Source organism: Vanellus vanellus (genome assembly GCF_965231255.1).
Source record: "Vanellus vanellus genome assembly, chromosome: 1".
NCBI classification, from domain to species: Eukaryota; Metazoa; Chordata; class Aves; order Charadriiformes; family Charadriidae; genus Vanellus; species Vanellus vanellus.
The window spans coordinates 156,350,561-156,365,216 of NC_138905.1; the positions used below are offsets into that span (position 1 = coordinate 156,350,561).

At 43.5% G+C, this 14,656-nt stretch overlaps 1 protein-coding gene across 1 annotated transcript in view; it reads left to right on the forward strand.

Annotated features, from left to right (window-relative positions):
* The window catches only part of RAB20 (RAB20, member RAS oncogene family), a 28,909-nt gene extending 21,732 nt beyond the window's left edge, over window positions 1-7,177 (forward strand). The window contains exon 2 of the mRNA XM_082480314.1: window positions 6,077-7,177. Coding sequence (XP_082336440.1) covers window positions 6,077-6,597 — 521 coding nt within the window. The 3' untranslated portion in view covers window positions 6,598-7,177. The remainder of the gene's footprint in view (window positions 1-6,076) is intronic.
* Window positions 7,178-14,656: the final 7,479 nt, after the last annotated feature.

Consider the following 14,656-nt stretch of genomic DNA (forward strand, 5'->3'; position numbering starts at 1 on the left):
TGAAGAACCCTCATTTTCTAAGACCAGATACGAGGGGATGTAAGTAATTCATAGATAACGATTATGTTCTAGTCTTTCTAACCATGGAGTTTTGTGTCCAAGGGAAACATTTGTTAGTGGGGATGTGATATCACTAGTACAATAGTTGAAGCTGAATGAAGGACAAGGCTCGGTTTGATCGTGATGTCTTGTCTTGTCTAAGCAAGAAGTGAGTGATTGCTCCTGTTCACGTGGCTTTCTTGCTCACACTGAACTGCAGATTTGTGGAAGGAGCTTTACAAGCCCAAACTGATTCCCATTTGTAGAGTGGCGATGTTTGCGGGGTCTTGGGAATTTCGGACTTCTTCAGAACTCAAAGTATTTGTTCATTAAGTCAAAAATACATAGATTCAAGGGAAGAGATGGTCTCTTTTTGCTGTTTTAAATCTTTTAGTATGAGATAGAGATATTTGACTTAGTGATTGAGAGTAAGTTGCGGTTAGAAATGGAGCAGGCTTGTCCCAGTCATAGATTACACTGAGCGCACTTTCTTGATTGACTGTTTTCTATGTTTTTTCTTTGGAGAGCTGTATTAAAGAATTTTCCTTTGTTCATTGTTCACTTAACCCATGTGGCTGTTCTTTTCTTCTTCCATGTGTAGCTCTTCCTACTTTAAAACATGAAAATGAAGCCCTTTGGGTAGTAAGATCAGTACTTTCTGATGTTTATGTTATGTTCTGCTTTGGCCAAGACATCCATATCTAATTTTCATAACTTAAATAGAAGCTCCTGAAATAGGGCACAGTTCATGCCTTGAATGTTGATTCATATCTAAGTAATGAGTATAAACAAAATAAATGTTATCTTGATTTTTAGTAGAGCTAGAGGTCTGTTGCATTTTGAAACTTCAATATACACAAGTATATTTTAGAATGTAACATTGTGAATGTATAATGCTAGGTAAAGGTGGAGCTTAGATGAATTTTCTAGTTCTCAACTGTAATTGTTTTTGTGGTTAGTTTTTTTTGGGGAGGGGGTGTGTTGTTTCTTGTTGGTGATTTGGTTTGGGTTTGTTGTTTGTTTTTTTTTTTTTCCCTTCCTAGAGACTTTTATTCTATGACAAATTTTGTCTTGGAGGAAAACCAAATGCTGGCATTTTTCTAGTGGATCGGGAAATCATGTATTCAGACAGCTCCTGGATATGTAAAAATTGAACTCTCCAGCGCTTTCTGACTCATTGGTTTCCACTAATTCCTACTTACATCCTCCATGTTAATCCTTTGGGTTGGAGAGCTTTATTTTTATCCCCAAGTAACCACAGACATAGTTGTGTTCTTAATAAAGCTCCTTACTTCAAGGGAAATGTGATAAAGCCACCTAGAAGAAATAAATATCAATCTTGAACAAGGTAATGAAGAACTCTGACTTCATCAGTGTCAAAACTTTACAGCCTGACTCACACGTGGGCAGGGCAATTTTCTGGAAACCTTCAGGGAACTTTATTGTTTGTTCTTTGATAGTCAGTATGAATCTCAGTACATATGCACAAACAAAAATCTTGGTTCCTAGCAAAACTGTTTCTCCTAATGTCCTTTAAAGCGTCACAACTTTACTGCTTTGTCTGCAAACAGAAGGAAGTGCTGTTCCTTAAAAAGGAGCTTGTTTCTCTGCTCTCGTGATCACGTGGATGTTCCTGCTGAGGTAACTCAAGGGCATCAGAGTCACCCTGTGAACCTTCACCCACTGCAGCTGAATCCTCAACTCTCATTTCTTTCTGATACTGATTTCTGTGTTGTGTCATGGGTATCTTACTTTCTCTCTTCTTTCCTGTTTTGGCTCTTTCCTTAGGGCACAGTTCCTGTCTCTCTTCACGTACACTCAAGTTCAGTCTCTCTTGTAAAGGAGAATGGGAATTTGAAAGGCAAAACCTAGCTGATACGTTGCATTTGTGTTAATTCCTTTCTACTGTTTAGATTCCAATCCTGCATAAATTACAGTAAAAATCCTTGGAAGATACCTGATTTATGAACTGAGAACTTTCTGTTCTATTTTGCACTACTGTTCATTTTTAATGCAATGTTAGTGTGCTTCTATTCCTTACCTTCATGAACTTTTCCACACTACATATTTACCTTGGAAACTCAGAATTTAGGACCCCATTCAGACTGTGATATCGGAGTAATGACAGTACTTTTTTTTTTTCAGTATTTTCTGGAAGACCTTTTTAGCTCTTTTTTTGTGGTGTTTTATTCCCTCAAGAGTCAAAAAGAGTCAAAGTAACAGTATTTTTTTGCATTCTTGTAAGTGCTCAACACTGAGAGATTAAAAACCTGTTCTTCTGGCAGAGGATTTCTTGAAAGAAGAGTGTGTGGGGGAAGTTATGCTACTTAAGAAGTTGTGGTGAAAGCCTTTGAAGATATGGTAGGTAAGGAACATTAAAATCTGGCTGGAGGAAATCTTTTGCTCTCATAAACTTCATTAGCAACTTCACAGGTTGCTTTGGATACCACCCCCAGGGACGGTGGGCAAGAAAAGAGCTCCAAGAAGGAGGTTTGGGCAGTGGCTAGCACTGCTGCTGTCAGTGGATCCCACAGCTGGGAGCTGGGAAGGTGGTGCTCGGTCAGGCTGTGGTCCCACCAGAGAAAGTATTCACACGGGCTGCTGCCTTCCAGCTGAGAGGTTGGGGTGCTGTAGGAGGCTGGCTAGACCAAAGCCCAGGCCTTAGGCTCAAGTCTCAGCACACTTTAAAACTAGCCTTGCTTATTCATCAGGCTGGCCCCTTGCAGGGTCTGCTTTTCCCTTCTTTCTCCCTTGGGTTTCGTACAAACTTTAGGGTACTGAGGTCCATTTGGCTCAAAATTCTTCAATTTGTTTATGACAATCCTCACAGGACTTTGAAAATGCTTGGTGACTGCCCCGCTCCTGAGCAGGTGAAGCCTCCAACAAGACTTCACATACTTGCTGGAAGAGCCTCTGAAAAGCTAATGGTGCTGCAGGTTGTGATATGGCTATAGGGTTGTCGAACTGCTGTAAGTAAGGCAAAATATAAAGATGAAAAGAAAAATGAAAATTATGCTTTTGATTGCTTGGCTTTAAGAAATTTCCCCAACGTTGTGCCTTTGTTGGTTGATTTGGTTCTTCATGTAAAAAGGTACATGGTTGTAGTGGGACCAGATGGATCCAGAGAAAGAAACAACTGGCCATAAGAAGGGGCTGGCTGTTTCCATGCGATAAGGTTTTCACTGTAATGGCTGATACTATTTTGCCTGTCGCCTTGGAGACAGGTAAGATGTTAGTTTAAATACTTTGTGTAGTTTTAGGGGTTTTCTACATCTAGGGTTGTTCCAGCCCTTGAGTGCCAGAAGTGGTCTGTACAAAGAAACTGCGCTGCAAAAATAAATCATGCATTTTTTTCTGCATGTAGATTGTGCTGTGTGGGTGAGCAAGAGAGACTATCCATAATTCCTCTGACATAATTAATCCCTTATGCAAGGTAAATTCTTTTTACTGTTTCTTTTCCCTTTTCAACAATATATTAGTTGTAGAAGTAGCCAGTTTGTAGTTACAGTGTAAAAATGTCATGGTCTATATTATGCTGTGCAAGATTTGATTAGCATACAAATTCCATAAAACAAGTAACAGTATTGTTCTAGTACTCGGTTGCTGCAGCAAATGGTTTTGGGGGCTGGATTGTATGGCTTAGGCATCTGAAGTGGGAGAATGGGGGAGGATATATGTTCCATTGTGGTTTCCAGACCGTGGTATAATAAAGATTCGGATGAAAACAAAGTAGGTCATCGCACAAACTTCTACTGAAAGAAAGGAGACTCTTTAAAACTCACTTGCAGTGCAACTGAAAACATAACTTTGAACATGAGATTGGAGGAAAAAGTGTAAAAGCACTGACCTTCTCCTTCCCCTACACCCCAATCTCCCTTGCCCTTATCCAGCATACCTAAACAAGGGCATATCCTTGTTTTTTTTCTCATTTTATCTACATTCAGATCACTGGTTTAAAGAGTTACTTTTGCTGTAGGAAAACAAATCAGAGTTTATACAGAATTGCAGAGAAGCAATTTTCCATAAACTTTACTTAATGCTTTTCTGGACTTCATTCATTGAACTTTTGACCTCTGTGATGTTGTACAACACATTCACTGTGTAGGAAGTTATTTAAACCACATGTATGATTTTTTTGATGTGAAATTCTAATGTTCTGTGTTATGAGAGAGTAAATAGTTGCTTCTGGGTTATTTTCTCAGTATTAGGCTTAAACTTAGACATCTGTGTTTACATTTTTTTCAGTCATTTACCAGCCTGAGATATCCCACAATTCCTCATGCAAAAGTTTTGCGTACTTATGAGCATCCTTACTAGCTTCCTTCTATACCTCTTTATATTGTACTCTGCACCTCTTCAAACCTACTTCTCCGGCAGTTACAGGAATTTCACTCCATGTTAAAGGTTTGGTGAGCTTTGGATTTGATGTTCTACCTCAGTGTTTTCAGGCTTTTTTTACTGATAATGATGAAGACTATCTCTCTCTTCTGGCCACCGTGGAGTAGTGTCCTGAAACTTGTCAAAGGACTTACTCCAGTGACTCCAAGATCTATTTTAAGTTCTATTCCCAACTGGAGATAGGTTCTAAGTTACTTTCACAGTGTGCATGTTCATGGGCAAATGTGTTTTCCCACTATACGCTGACCTGTATTTTTCAGCATGAATTTTTTCTGCCTTTCCTATCCCCCAGTCATTTACAAGGACCTCATGATGCTGTAACTCGTGGTGGCCAGTAGCTTTGTGCAGAAAATTAATGTAACCAGATCACTTCCAGATTTTCTATAAATGGAGGCTCTGTGCAAAGAGACTAGGAAAAGAGTTGATAAATGATGATGGTTCCTAAGTGTTCAGAAGACTGTAGCTGGCTCTTTTTTTCCTCTTTTTTTCTTTCTTATTTTCTTTGTTCATTCACATTTCTGTTCTGTAGTGACCTAAGGCTGACTCTGATGGTTGGTTGAAATCTAGTGCGTTCTATCTTTTTCTCAATCGAGTTTGGGGACTAAGTGAATGTGCTGCAGCAAATTTGACGCATAGCAGATATTTGGGGAAAGTTGATAGGAAAGGTCAACACTGTCTGTCTTCTGCTTCATTTCTCTTAGTCCCTTTGCACCTACTGAAGAATATTATTTGCTTCCCAGGGCTTAAAGAAGAGTCAGTTTTGTCTTCCAAGAAACAAATTGGAAGGAGACCATCGAGGCTTAGCTGGAAGTGCTGGTAGATAGTTGCTGAATGAGGAGAAAGAAATATTTTATTATTAATTGTTGGTTATTGAGTGATGGTCAGGGCAACTTAAAGGATAAATTACTGTTAAAATATAGTTAGGGTTCTCTATATTGTGTGTGTTTAATACTCTAAAAAAAGTGTGAGTATTCGTGGTGGGACAGAGCCATATCAATACAGGCTATGTATGGCAGCTTTATTAAAAAGAAGTCTTTTCCTGTAAAGCCAGCGTACCTGGAAAGTGTGGGCATGTAGCATAGGACTAAATTGCTTACAAAATCCTTCAAAACCTAGGAAGATGTGGATTACTGACTCTAATCCAGATATCTGAACTGGATGTACTTGAAAGTGTGTACTGGATTTATAGAAGTAATAAGTTCTAGCAGAATTGGAAACAGTAGAACTTATTTTTTGTTGATAAATGGTTAAATAGGTGGAATGGCCCTTCTGTGGGTGCAAGGAGGATAGTTGTTAATGTGGCATAAATAAACTAGTATGCATTTTAATGAAAAAAACAGACTTATTTGCTTTCTGCAACTGTGGGTGCTGTGGCATGCTTGCTCTGTCACTCATCTGCACAGATTCCCCTCTCTAAAATTGAGCAAGCAGTGAGCTGAGCTATTCTGTGGCATTGTTGCACTCATTCTTAGGGAAAAGCAGAAGGAAAAAAAATGAAAATGCTACAAATAACACATTTTAACCTTTACTGCTCCATCCAAACTTGTGAAATGGGCTTAAAAGTCCTTGAAGTCTTTTACTGGGTTAATAATGTAGCTTCCAGCACACTAACTTTTTGTTGTGTTTAAACCTTTGCCAGGGCGGGAGCAGTTTCATGGCCTCGGGTCTATGTACTGCAGAGGAGCAGCTGCTGTGATCCTCACGTATGATGTGAACAGCCTCCAAAGCCTGACAGAGCTGGAAGAAAGATTCTTGGCACTGACGGACAGTGCGAGTGCTGACTGCATTTTTGCTATTGTTGGAAATAAAGTTGACCTCACCGATGACTGTGCTTTACCACTGGATGAAAATAAACCCGAGAAGTCTGTTGCCAGCTGTGGCTCGAAGGTGCGAAAACAAGTCCGTGCAGAGGATGCGATTGCACTCTATAAAAAGATACTGAAATACAAAATGCTGGATGAGAAGGATGTTCCAGCAGCTGAGAAAATGTGCTTTGAGACCAGCGCAAAAACAGGATACAAGGTGGACTACCTCTTTGAAACAGTGTTTGAGATGGTAGTCCCAATAATTGTACGGCAGAAAACTGAGGGGCCACCGCAGACTGTAGATATTACTGACTACAAGCCAGCAAAAAGGACCAAATCTGGTTGTTGTGCCTGAACCGTTTACATAACATAAGAAAAGGGGAGGGATTGTTTGTTCCAGCAAACTGAGGAATAAGAAGTGCTTGCAGTTCACCAAAAAGAAAGTCAAAGAATAAATAGATGAAATGGTATATGTGGAAAAAAAAACAAAACAAACCAAACCCAAATCTTCCAACCATTAAAAGTTTCTGGGAAACTCTGTGTATGAAAATGGGAACGTGAGCGAAATTATGGAGGATGACTTGCCAGTTTCCGAGGGCTCTGAAGACAAATGCTATGTTTGTACAATTGGTAGCAACGATTGTTTGAACAGTTTTGAAGGAGTCTGATTCTTTTTTTTTAATGACTCGACATTTCACATTGCATGTAAACGATCTCTTTGTGTACTCTTGACAGCTTTCACATGATTATTGTCTTTCCCCTTTTGATTCTGACTTTGGAAGATTGAACACATGGTACTTTTTTATTCTTAAAAAAAACCAAACCAGAAAATCCAGATATAATTTATATTTGTAGCTAATAAATCAATTACAATCTTTTTATGTCAGATATGACGTGTAAGATTCAGAAGCTCTACTATTAAAATCATTGTGGATATGTACTATTCATTTGGAGACTTTATTAATGTGAATCCTCCTTCCATAGTGGGCTTTCATGTACTAACAGGCAGTATCACAGCTCTTGCTGCTCTAATTGTAATTTGCAGGAGGAAGGTTTTTTTCCCTTCATTTTTTCCCTTGTAACTTTGTTTGTTTGTTTGTTTAATGTGGACAGCAAAGATTTTGGCGGGAGAAAGCAGTTTTCTGGTTTGTCTGCATTTTGTAGAGACCTCTTTATGGTGCCTATATGGTACCATGGTATTGGATACCTGTGTTCTGTCTCCCTTCCAATTTCTCCTTAGTTGTGCCCAGGCAAAGCTGCAGCTTTGATTTTTAGAAGCTATGCCTGACATTACCGTCTACCTGGAGGGAAGGGAGGACTGGCATTTTCTGATGTGAAACTGGCTAATGGAGGAGGAAGGGAAGAGAAAACTGCCTTTTGTGGAGCAGAAAGGTGCACGGAGGAGCACTAGTGAGGGGTGTGGTTTCTCTCCTGACTGCACTAAAAAGGAGGGGCTAATACTGCTCTTAGAGCTTCCCAGCCCTCTTGGCTACAAAGAATTGCATGCAGTGACCCAGAAGCCCACACTGAGACATGATAACCAGAGTGAAGAATTGCTAGTCTAAAAAAAAAAAAAAAAACCAAAACAAAAAAAAAACCCAACCCAAAAAAAAACAACAAAAAAACCCACAATAAAACCAACAAAAACCCCAAACAACAAACACACCCCAAACACACCAAACCCTCCCCCCCCCCCCCCCGCCCCCCCCCCCAAAGGTGCAGCTTACATGTTTCCAGTTCTGCAAGTTGTTGTGTGGGGACTCCTTCATCTTCCTCCAGATGCTTCTGACTTAATCTTCAAAAACTAAAGGGTTGGTTGTTCTTATGCTTTGTCATTGCCTTTCTATGTCCCACCCAACTCATAGTTGTTTAGTAGGTAGGAACACAATTCCTAAATGAATAATGAATTAAATTATTACTAAGTATGTCCAAAACATTTTTTTTTTTTTTTCAGAAGTAGGTCGTCTTGAGCAACTTGCTGCAGAGTAATAGCTTTACTTTCTGCTTTCAAGTTTATGCACAGTACATGCATAGTGGAGAAGAATGGCTTGAGAGAAAAACCTCTGTACATTTAAGGGTTGTCATATTTTGGATGTGCTAGGCATTTGCAGTTTTACACCTGCTGATCTGTCAGAGACTGAACAGCACCTGCTTTGTGGTATTTAAAACTTAACACGATTAAAAACCTCTCCTAGCTCTTACCAAAACTTCAAGACTAGTGTCTAGTCTTCCCTCAGGACTGGGAAGAAGCAAACAGGCTTAAAACCTCAGTCTTGTTCGTGACCAAAGTGATCTGCCTGCATGTCTGTGAGAGGTCCACCACTGGCTTTGCTCCATCTGTTGACAACTGAACCTGCAGTGCCCAGAAGCTGTGACAGAGCCTCTAGTCACTGGTTATGAGGTCAGGCTTTTGGGAGATGCTTTAAACCTAGAAGGTACAGAAGAGGAAAAAATTTTGTAAATTTAACATCTAACACTTCTTAGGTGTAAATCTTTGAAATTCAGTTGCACCGGCATTTGATTCATATGAGAACTTAAGGAATCCCTACAGTCTTTCCAAAAGCTCCAACTTGGGTGTTTTTACTGAAAGAGGTGACACAGGAACCTGTAGGTCTACACTTGTCCAGCATAATGTTCAGGGGTTTTCAGCTGAGCTCCATTTTCATGGCCCAGCAATGATGCCCTATGTATTGCAGCAGTGCCTATGCTATCTTAATGCCTGCAGGCATGATTAGAGAACAGTTCAACCCTTAACATTGAAATTGCACACATTTTTTCCTGTTTAGTGATGCTATTTCTTTTTCTTTCTGTGCTTGTTAAGTGTCCTAACTAATTCATGAATTTCCCCACTGCTTCTGCAGGTGCGTTCTGATATCCCAGCGCTGCAAAAAGCACTGGGGCTTTTTTTTCCCCCTCTCATCCTACATAATTTTACTGGAACAATTCTGCCTTCATTATTGATGGGGAGGAGTAGTGAAGGGGCAGGATAGGGACTGGTGGCACAGGAACTGCACTGATAAACACATCTTCTAACTCATCTAACTCACATCTAACTAAACATCATTAGCTGCCTTAATGTCTTCACAGCATAGCAGCTGTAGGCTGGGCTGCTAGTCAAGCTGAGCTAGTGCTAAGAGTCATATTAATTATTTATTATTATCCTCCCCCTCTACTCTGCCCTGGTGAGGCCACATCTGGAGTACTGTGTGTAGTTCTGGGCTCCTTGGTTCAAGAAAGATGGGGACTACTAGAGAGAATCCAGTAGAGGGCTTTGAAGATGATCAGGGGACTGGAGCCTCTCTCTTATGAGGAAAGGCTGAGACCTGGGGCTGTTTAGCCTGGAGAAGAGAAGACTGAGAGGGGATCTCATCAATGCATATAAATATCGAAAGGGCGAGTGTCAAGAGGATGGGGCCAGACTCTTTTCAGTGGTGCCCAGAGACAGGACAAGGGGCAGTGGGCACAAACTGGAACACAAGAAATTCCATCTTAGCGTGAGTAAAAAATTCTTCACTTTGAAGGTGACGGAGCACTGGAACAGGCTGCCCAGAGAGGTTGTGGAGTCTCCCACTCTGGATTCAAAACCTGCCTGGATATGTTGCTGTCCAACCTGCTCCAGGTGAACCTGCTTTGGCAGGGGGGTGGACTAGATGATTTCCAAAGGTCCCTTCCAACCCCTACCATGCGATTAACAGCAGCTGTGCATGCTCCTGTTCAATGTCCGCTCTTCTGTGTCCCACTGGCTGCAGCAAGGGTTTTCTTCCGTCGCTGCAAGGTTGCTTTCCCCATTAATAACCTCAGTGCAAAGCATGGAACTGGGCCAGTCGTGGCTGTGTGCTGCTGGAACGCCCTGGGACCTCTCCCCACCAGGGCTAGTGATGGCGGGTGAAAGCGGAGACCCAGCTGTTATCCCTGCCCTGCCTGGGAGGGGAAGTTCATTTTACAAGTATTTATTTTTTCCCCCTCTCTCTTCCTGTTACGTTTGGCTGGATTATGTGAAGTGTTTGAACAGCGCAATAAAAGAGATGTTATTTTTGGCCGTGCTGGGTGAATGTAAGCTACCGGCCTGCCTGTGCCTGAGGTGATGGCTGAGACCTGAGGGGAAGGAGGGAAGGATGGCAGGGCAAGCAGGGGAGGATCTGTGCTGGGATGGTTGAGAAGGCCCCATCCTGCCCTCACAGGTGCTGGTGGTGCAAGACCAAGGTCACTATCAGCCCCTGACAACCCCAACACAGCTTGGAGTCTCTTGGGGGCCACGAATGGAGCCTGAACCCCCTGGGTGTCCATGGGGCAGGGAGAGCTGCTGAGCCACCTGCTTTGGCTTAGTTATACCCTTGCCCATGTCGTAGTGGGAAGCACCACTGCCTGTTTTTACTTCTGTGTTTGTGAGTCGTGGGGTGCAGTGATGCACCTCTCGTATGAGGACAGGCTGAGAGAGCTGCGGTTGTCCAACCTGGAGAAGAGAAGGCTCCCTAAAGTCTCCCCCCTAAAGGGGGCCTACAGGAAAGATGGAGAGGGACTCTATAACGGAATGTAGTGATAGGATGAAGGGCAATGGTTTTAAACTGAAAGGGGGTAGATTTAGATTAGGTATTAGGAAGACATTCTTTACTCTGAGGGTGGTAAGGTACTGGAACAGGTTGCCCAGAGGAGTTGTGGCTGCCCCATTCTTGGAGGTGTTCAAGACCAGGTTGGATGGGGCTTTGAGCAACCTGGTCTAGTGGGAGGTGTCCCTGCCCATGGCAGGGGGTTTGGAACTAGATGATCTTTAAGGACACTTCCAACCTAAACCATCCTATGATTCTATGTTATTTGTTCCCCTTGTCCTGTATGTCTTGCACCAACGCATGCCTAGTCCCTACTGGCTGTGAGGCCGGGCCCCCTGTCCCTCCTTGGGGCTGCCACTGGCCCCCGCGCCATAATGGGGGCTGCTGCTGACTGCACTGGGGCACCATCGGCACATCAACAGTGACACCCCAGCCTCTCTTCTGGCAGCCATGCGATACCTTCTCTTGTGGGGTCGTTTTTATCACTTGCGAATTTTCTATTTCCCGCAGCTGTGGACAAGTCCAGTCATATAGGGTGTGAATGAACTTGGCTGATCTGGTCAATACACTCTGAGAAAATAATTGGTGTCAACTGATGTCACTATGATGGCTTCACTATATCTGTGCTGATATACTGATGCACTATTACCTACAGAAGGGGAATATAATCTTGTTTACCTTCTCCAGGCTCAGCAGCATGTTACACTTCAGCGTGTTTTAAACAGGAGAGTGTAGGAAACAAACAGCATTCTTCGAAGCAAAAGATTTGACTTCATCAAATCCAGGCAAAACACCTGTGGATTTTATATCCTAGGCTGGAGCATTATAGTTCAGTAAAAAGATTGTTTTGTTTTGCTGTAGCTGAGTTTTTCCTGTATAAAAATATTTTAACTCCTTGGTTCTGAGATCACAGAATCATGGAATGATTTTGGAATGAATTGTGACAGAGACTGGCTCCAGGGCAGGTAAGACTATGCTGGAAGAAGGGATCTTTAGCTAAAAAGGCCGACGGAAAGCTCTTTTTGGGGCTTTTTTGACACCGGGAAAAGCCTCCTCCTCGTGCTGGGGGCTGACAGCTGGTGGGCGGGCTGCTGACTAAGCCTGTGTGGAGCCAGCTCCTCCCGCGGTTCATCACACCGCCGACTTACAAGGAGCCCCGGGAGGGCAGAGGCCTATGCCCACGGAGCAGTAACCAGTGCGTGGGGCTGTGTCCTGGTCAGTGTCTCACGTGGCTGTAACTTGTACGGCAGGGCCCTGAGCCTCTGCTACTGTTCAATTCCTTTTAGTAGTCAGACGACTAGCACGTTTATTCCAACTGACCCATCCACTGTCTCTTTCTTGCAGACACCCAACCATGGTTAGAACTAGGTCAAAGGCTATTGTTAAGAAAGCTGTGGGCACCCAGACAGAGGCCCCACGTAAACACGTGGGTGTCCAGGCCTCTGCTGCAGGGAGTGCAGGGGCCTGGCCCTTGCCATGGAGGGTAGTGGGGACAACACCTGTGTCAGATGTGAACAGGTGAACGAATCTCCTCAGCCTGGTGGTTGAGCTGAAGGAGGAAGTGAAGAGGTTGAGGACTATCAGAGAGTGTGAGAGGGAGATCGACTGGTAGGCCCACTCCCTGAGAGTAAGGGAACATGTCGGGGCCTCACATACACCAGAGGACCCTCTCCTCACTTCTCACCCAGCAATAGAAGGGGACCTCAAAGAAGAGGGGGATCTCAGAGAAGAGGGGGAATGGAAACAGGTCCTGGCTAGGCGAAGCAGGCAAATCCCCTCCCTGCCCCTCCCACCTCCCCAGTTACCCCTGCAGAACTGGTACAGAATCTTGCAGGAGGAACTGGCTGTTGGAGAGGAGGATGGTACATCTAGGCAGGAAGTGCCAGAAAGACCAAGTCGCCGTAGACCTGGCATCACAACTAGTTCTAAAAGGAAAAGCAGCAGTGTTGATTCCCAGGAGGATAGGGAAGCTCTACAGAGAGACTTAGATAGATTGGATCATTGGGCCAACATCAATGGTATGAGTTTTCAACAAGGGCAAGTGCCAGGTTCTGCACTCGGGCCACAATAACCCCATGCAGCGCTACAGGCTTGGGGAAGTGTGGCTGGAAAGCTGCCTGGCAGAAAGAGACCTGGGGGTTCTAATTGACAAGCGGCTGAATATGAGCCGGCAGTGTGCCCAGGTGGCCAAGAAAGCTAATGGCATCCTGGCTTGTATTAGAAATAGCATGGCCAGCAGAAGTAGGGAGGTGATTGTGCCCCTGTACTCAGCACTGGTGAGGCCACACCTCGAGTATTGTGTCCAGTTTTGGGCACCTCAGTACAAGAGAGATATCGAGGTGCTGGAGCAAGTGCAGAGGAGGGCAACGAAGCTGGTGAAGGGCCTAGCAAACAAATCATATGAAGAGCAGTTGAAGGAGCTGGGACTGTTTAGTTTGAGGAGGAGGAGGCTGAGAGGAGACCTCATCACTGTCTACAACTATTTGAAAGGACACTGTAGAGAGGTTGGTGCTGGTCTCTTCTCACAGGTAATTAATGACAGAACAAGAGGGAATGGCTTCAAGCTCCAACAGGGTAGATTTAGACTGAACATTAGGAAAGAATTTTTCACAGAAAGAGTGGTCAGGCATTGGAATAGACTGCCCAGGGAGGTGGTTGAGTCACCATCCCTGGATGTGTTTAAGAGATGTTTAGATGTGGTGTTGGGGGATATGGTGTAGGGGAGATGGTTGGACTCGATGATCCCAAGGGTCTCTTCCAACCTAGATGATTCTATGAATGGTTTGGGTTGGAAGGGATCTTCAAAGGTCATCTAGTCCAACTCCCCTGCCATGACCAGGGACATCTTTCACCAGATCAGGCTCCTCAAAGCCCTGTCCAGCCAGACCTTGAACACTTCCAAAGATGGGGCATCCACAACTTCTCTGGGCAACCCGTTCCAGTGTCTCACCACCCTCATTGTAACAAATGTCCTCCTTCTGTCCAATCTAATTCTACCCTTTCTCCATGTAAAACTGCTGCCCCTTGTTCTGTCACTACGGGCCTTCATAAAAGGTCTCTCTCCATCTTGCTTATAAGCCCCCTTTAAGTCTTGAAAGGCTGCAATAAGGTCTCCCCCAGACCTTATTCTCCACATTAACAACCCCAATTCTCTCAGCATTTCTTTGTAGGAGAGGAGGTAAACGTCCAGCTAAGAGGCAGTTTGAGTAAGTTCCCTTCCATGCTGTGCTGCAGGTTTGTTCATTGGGTGAAATCCTCTGGCTGCTGCAAGTATTCCACGTGTTTGTGTGCACGAGCTCCCTCCCCTTCTCAAACAGTGATTACGCAGACTTTGGAGAAACACGGGTATGAGTACACAGACCTGAAGCACATGATGTACACAAACAAAGTACAAAAGTTCAAGTGTGTGTGGCACCTTGTGGGGTTTTGTGGTTTGTTTTTTCCTGCACATTCAACACAATGCTGTGCCGATGCTGCACTGGACAAACCTGTTAAGAACAGCTTATGTGAATCAGAGAAAATTAAGAGGGAAAGCAACTGTTGGCGGAAGACCTACCCGCTAAAGTTTTATGTGCAAAAAAAAGAAATTAGTTGCATAGGAAGATTAGGCAATATATTAGCCATTAAAATCCAAATAGTTTGCTGCTGTTGTTGACATAATCAGTTGTTACAGATTTCTGTAACCTCCACTTGAATTCTCTTAAAACACTGAATGTGCTTCATTGCTGGAACTGCATGCTGTAAAAATCACAAGTGATACCTGTGTGATCATCACGCGACCACTGGTGTCTAGCAACACCTGGAAGAGGCACTTTGCTGATTCTTGGGTGTTTGTTACTGCCATGTGTAATTTAAAAGAACCAGCAA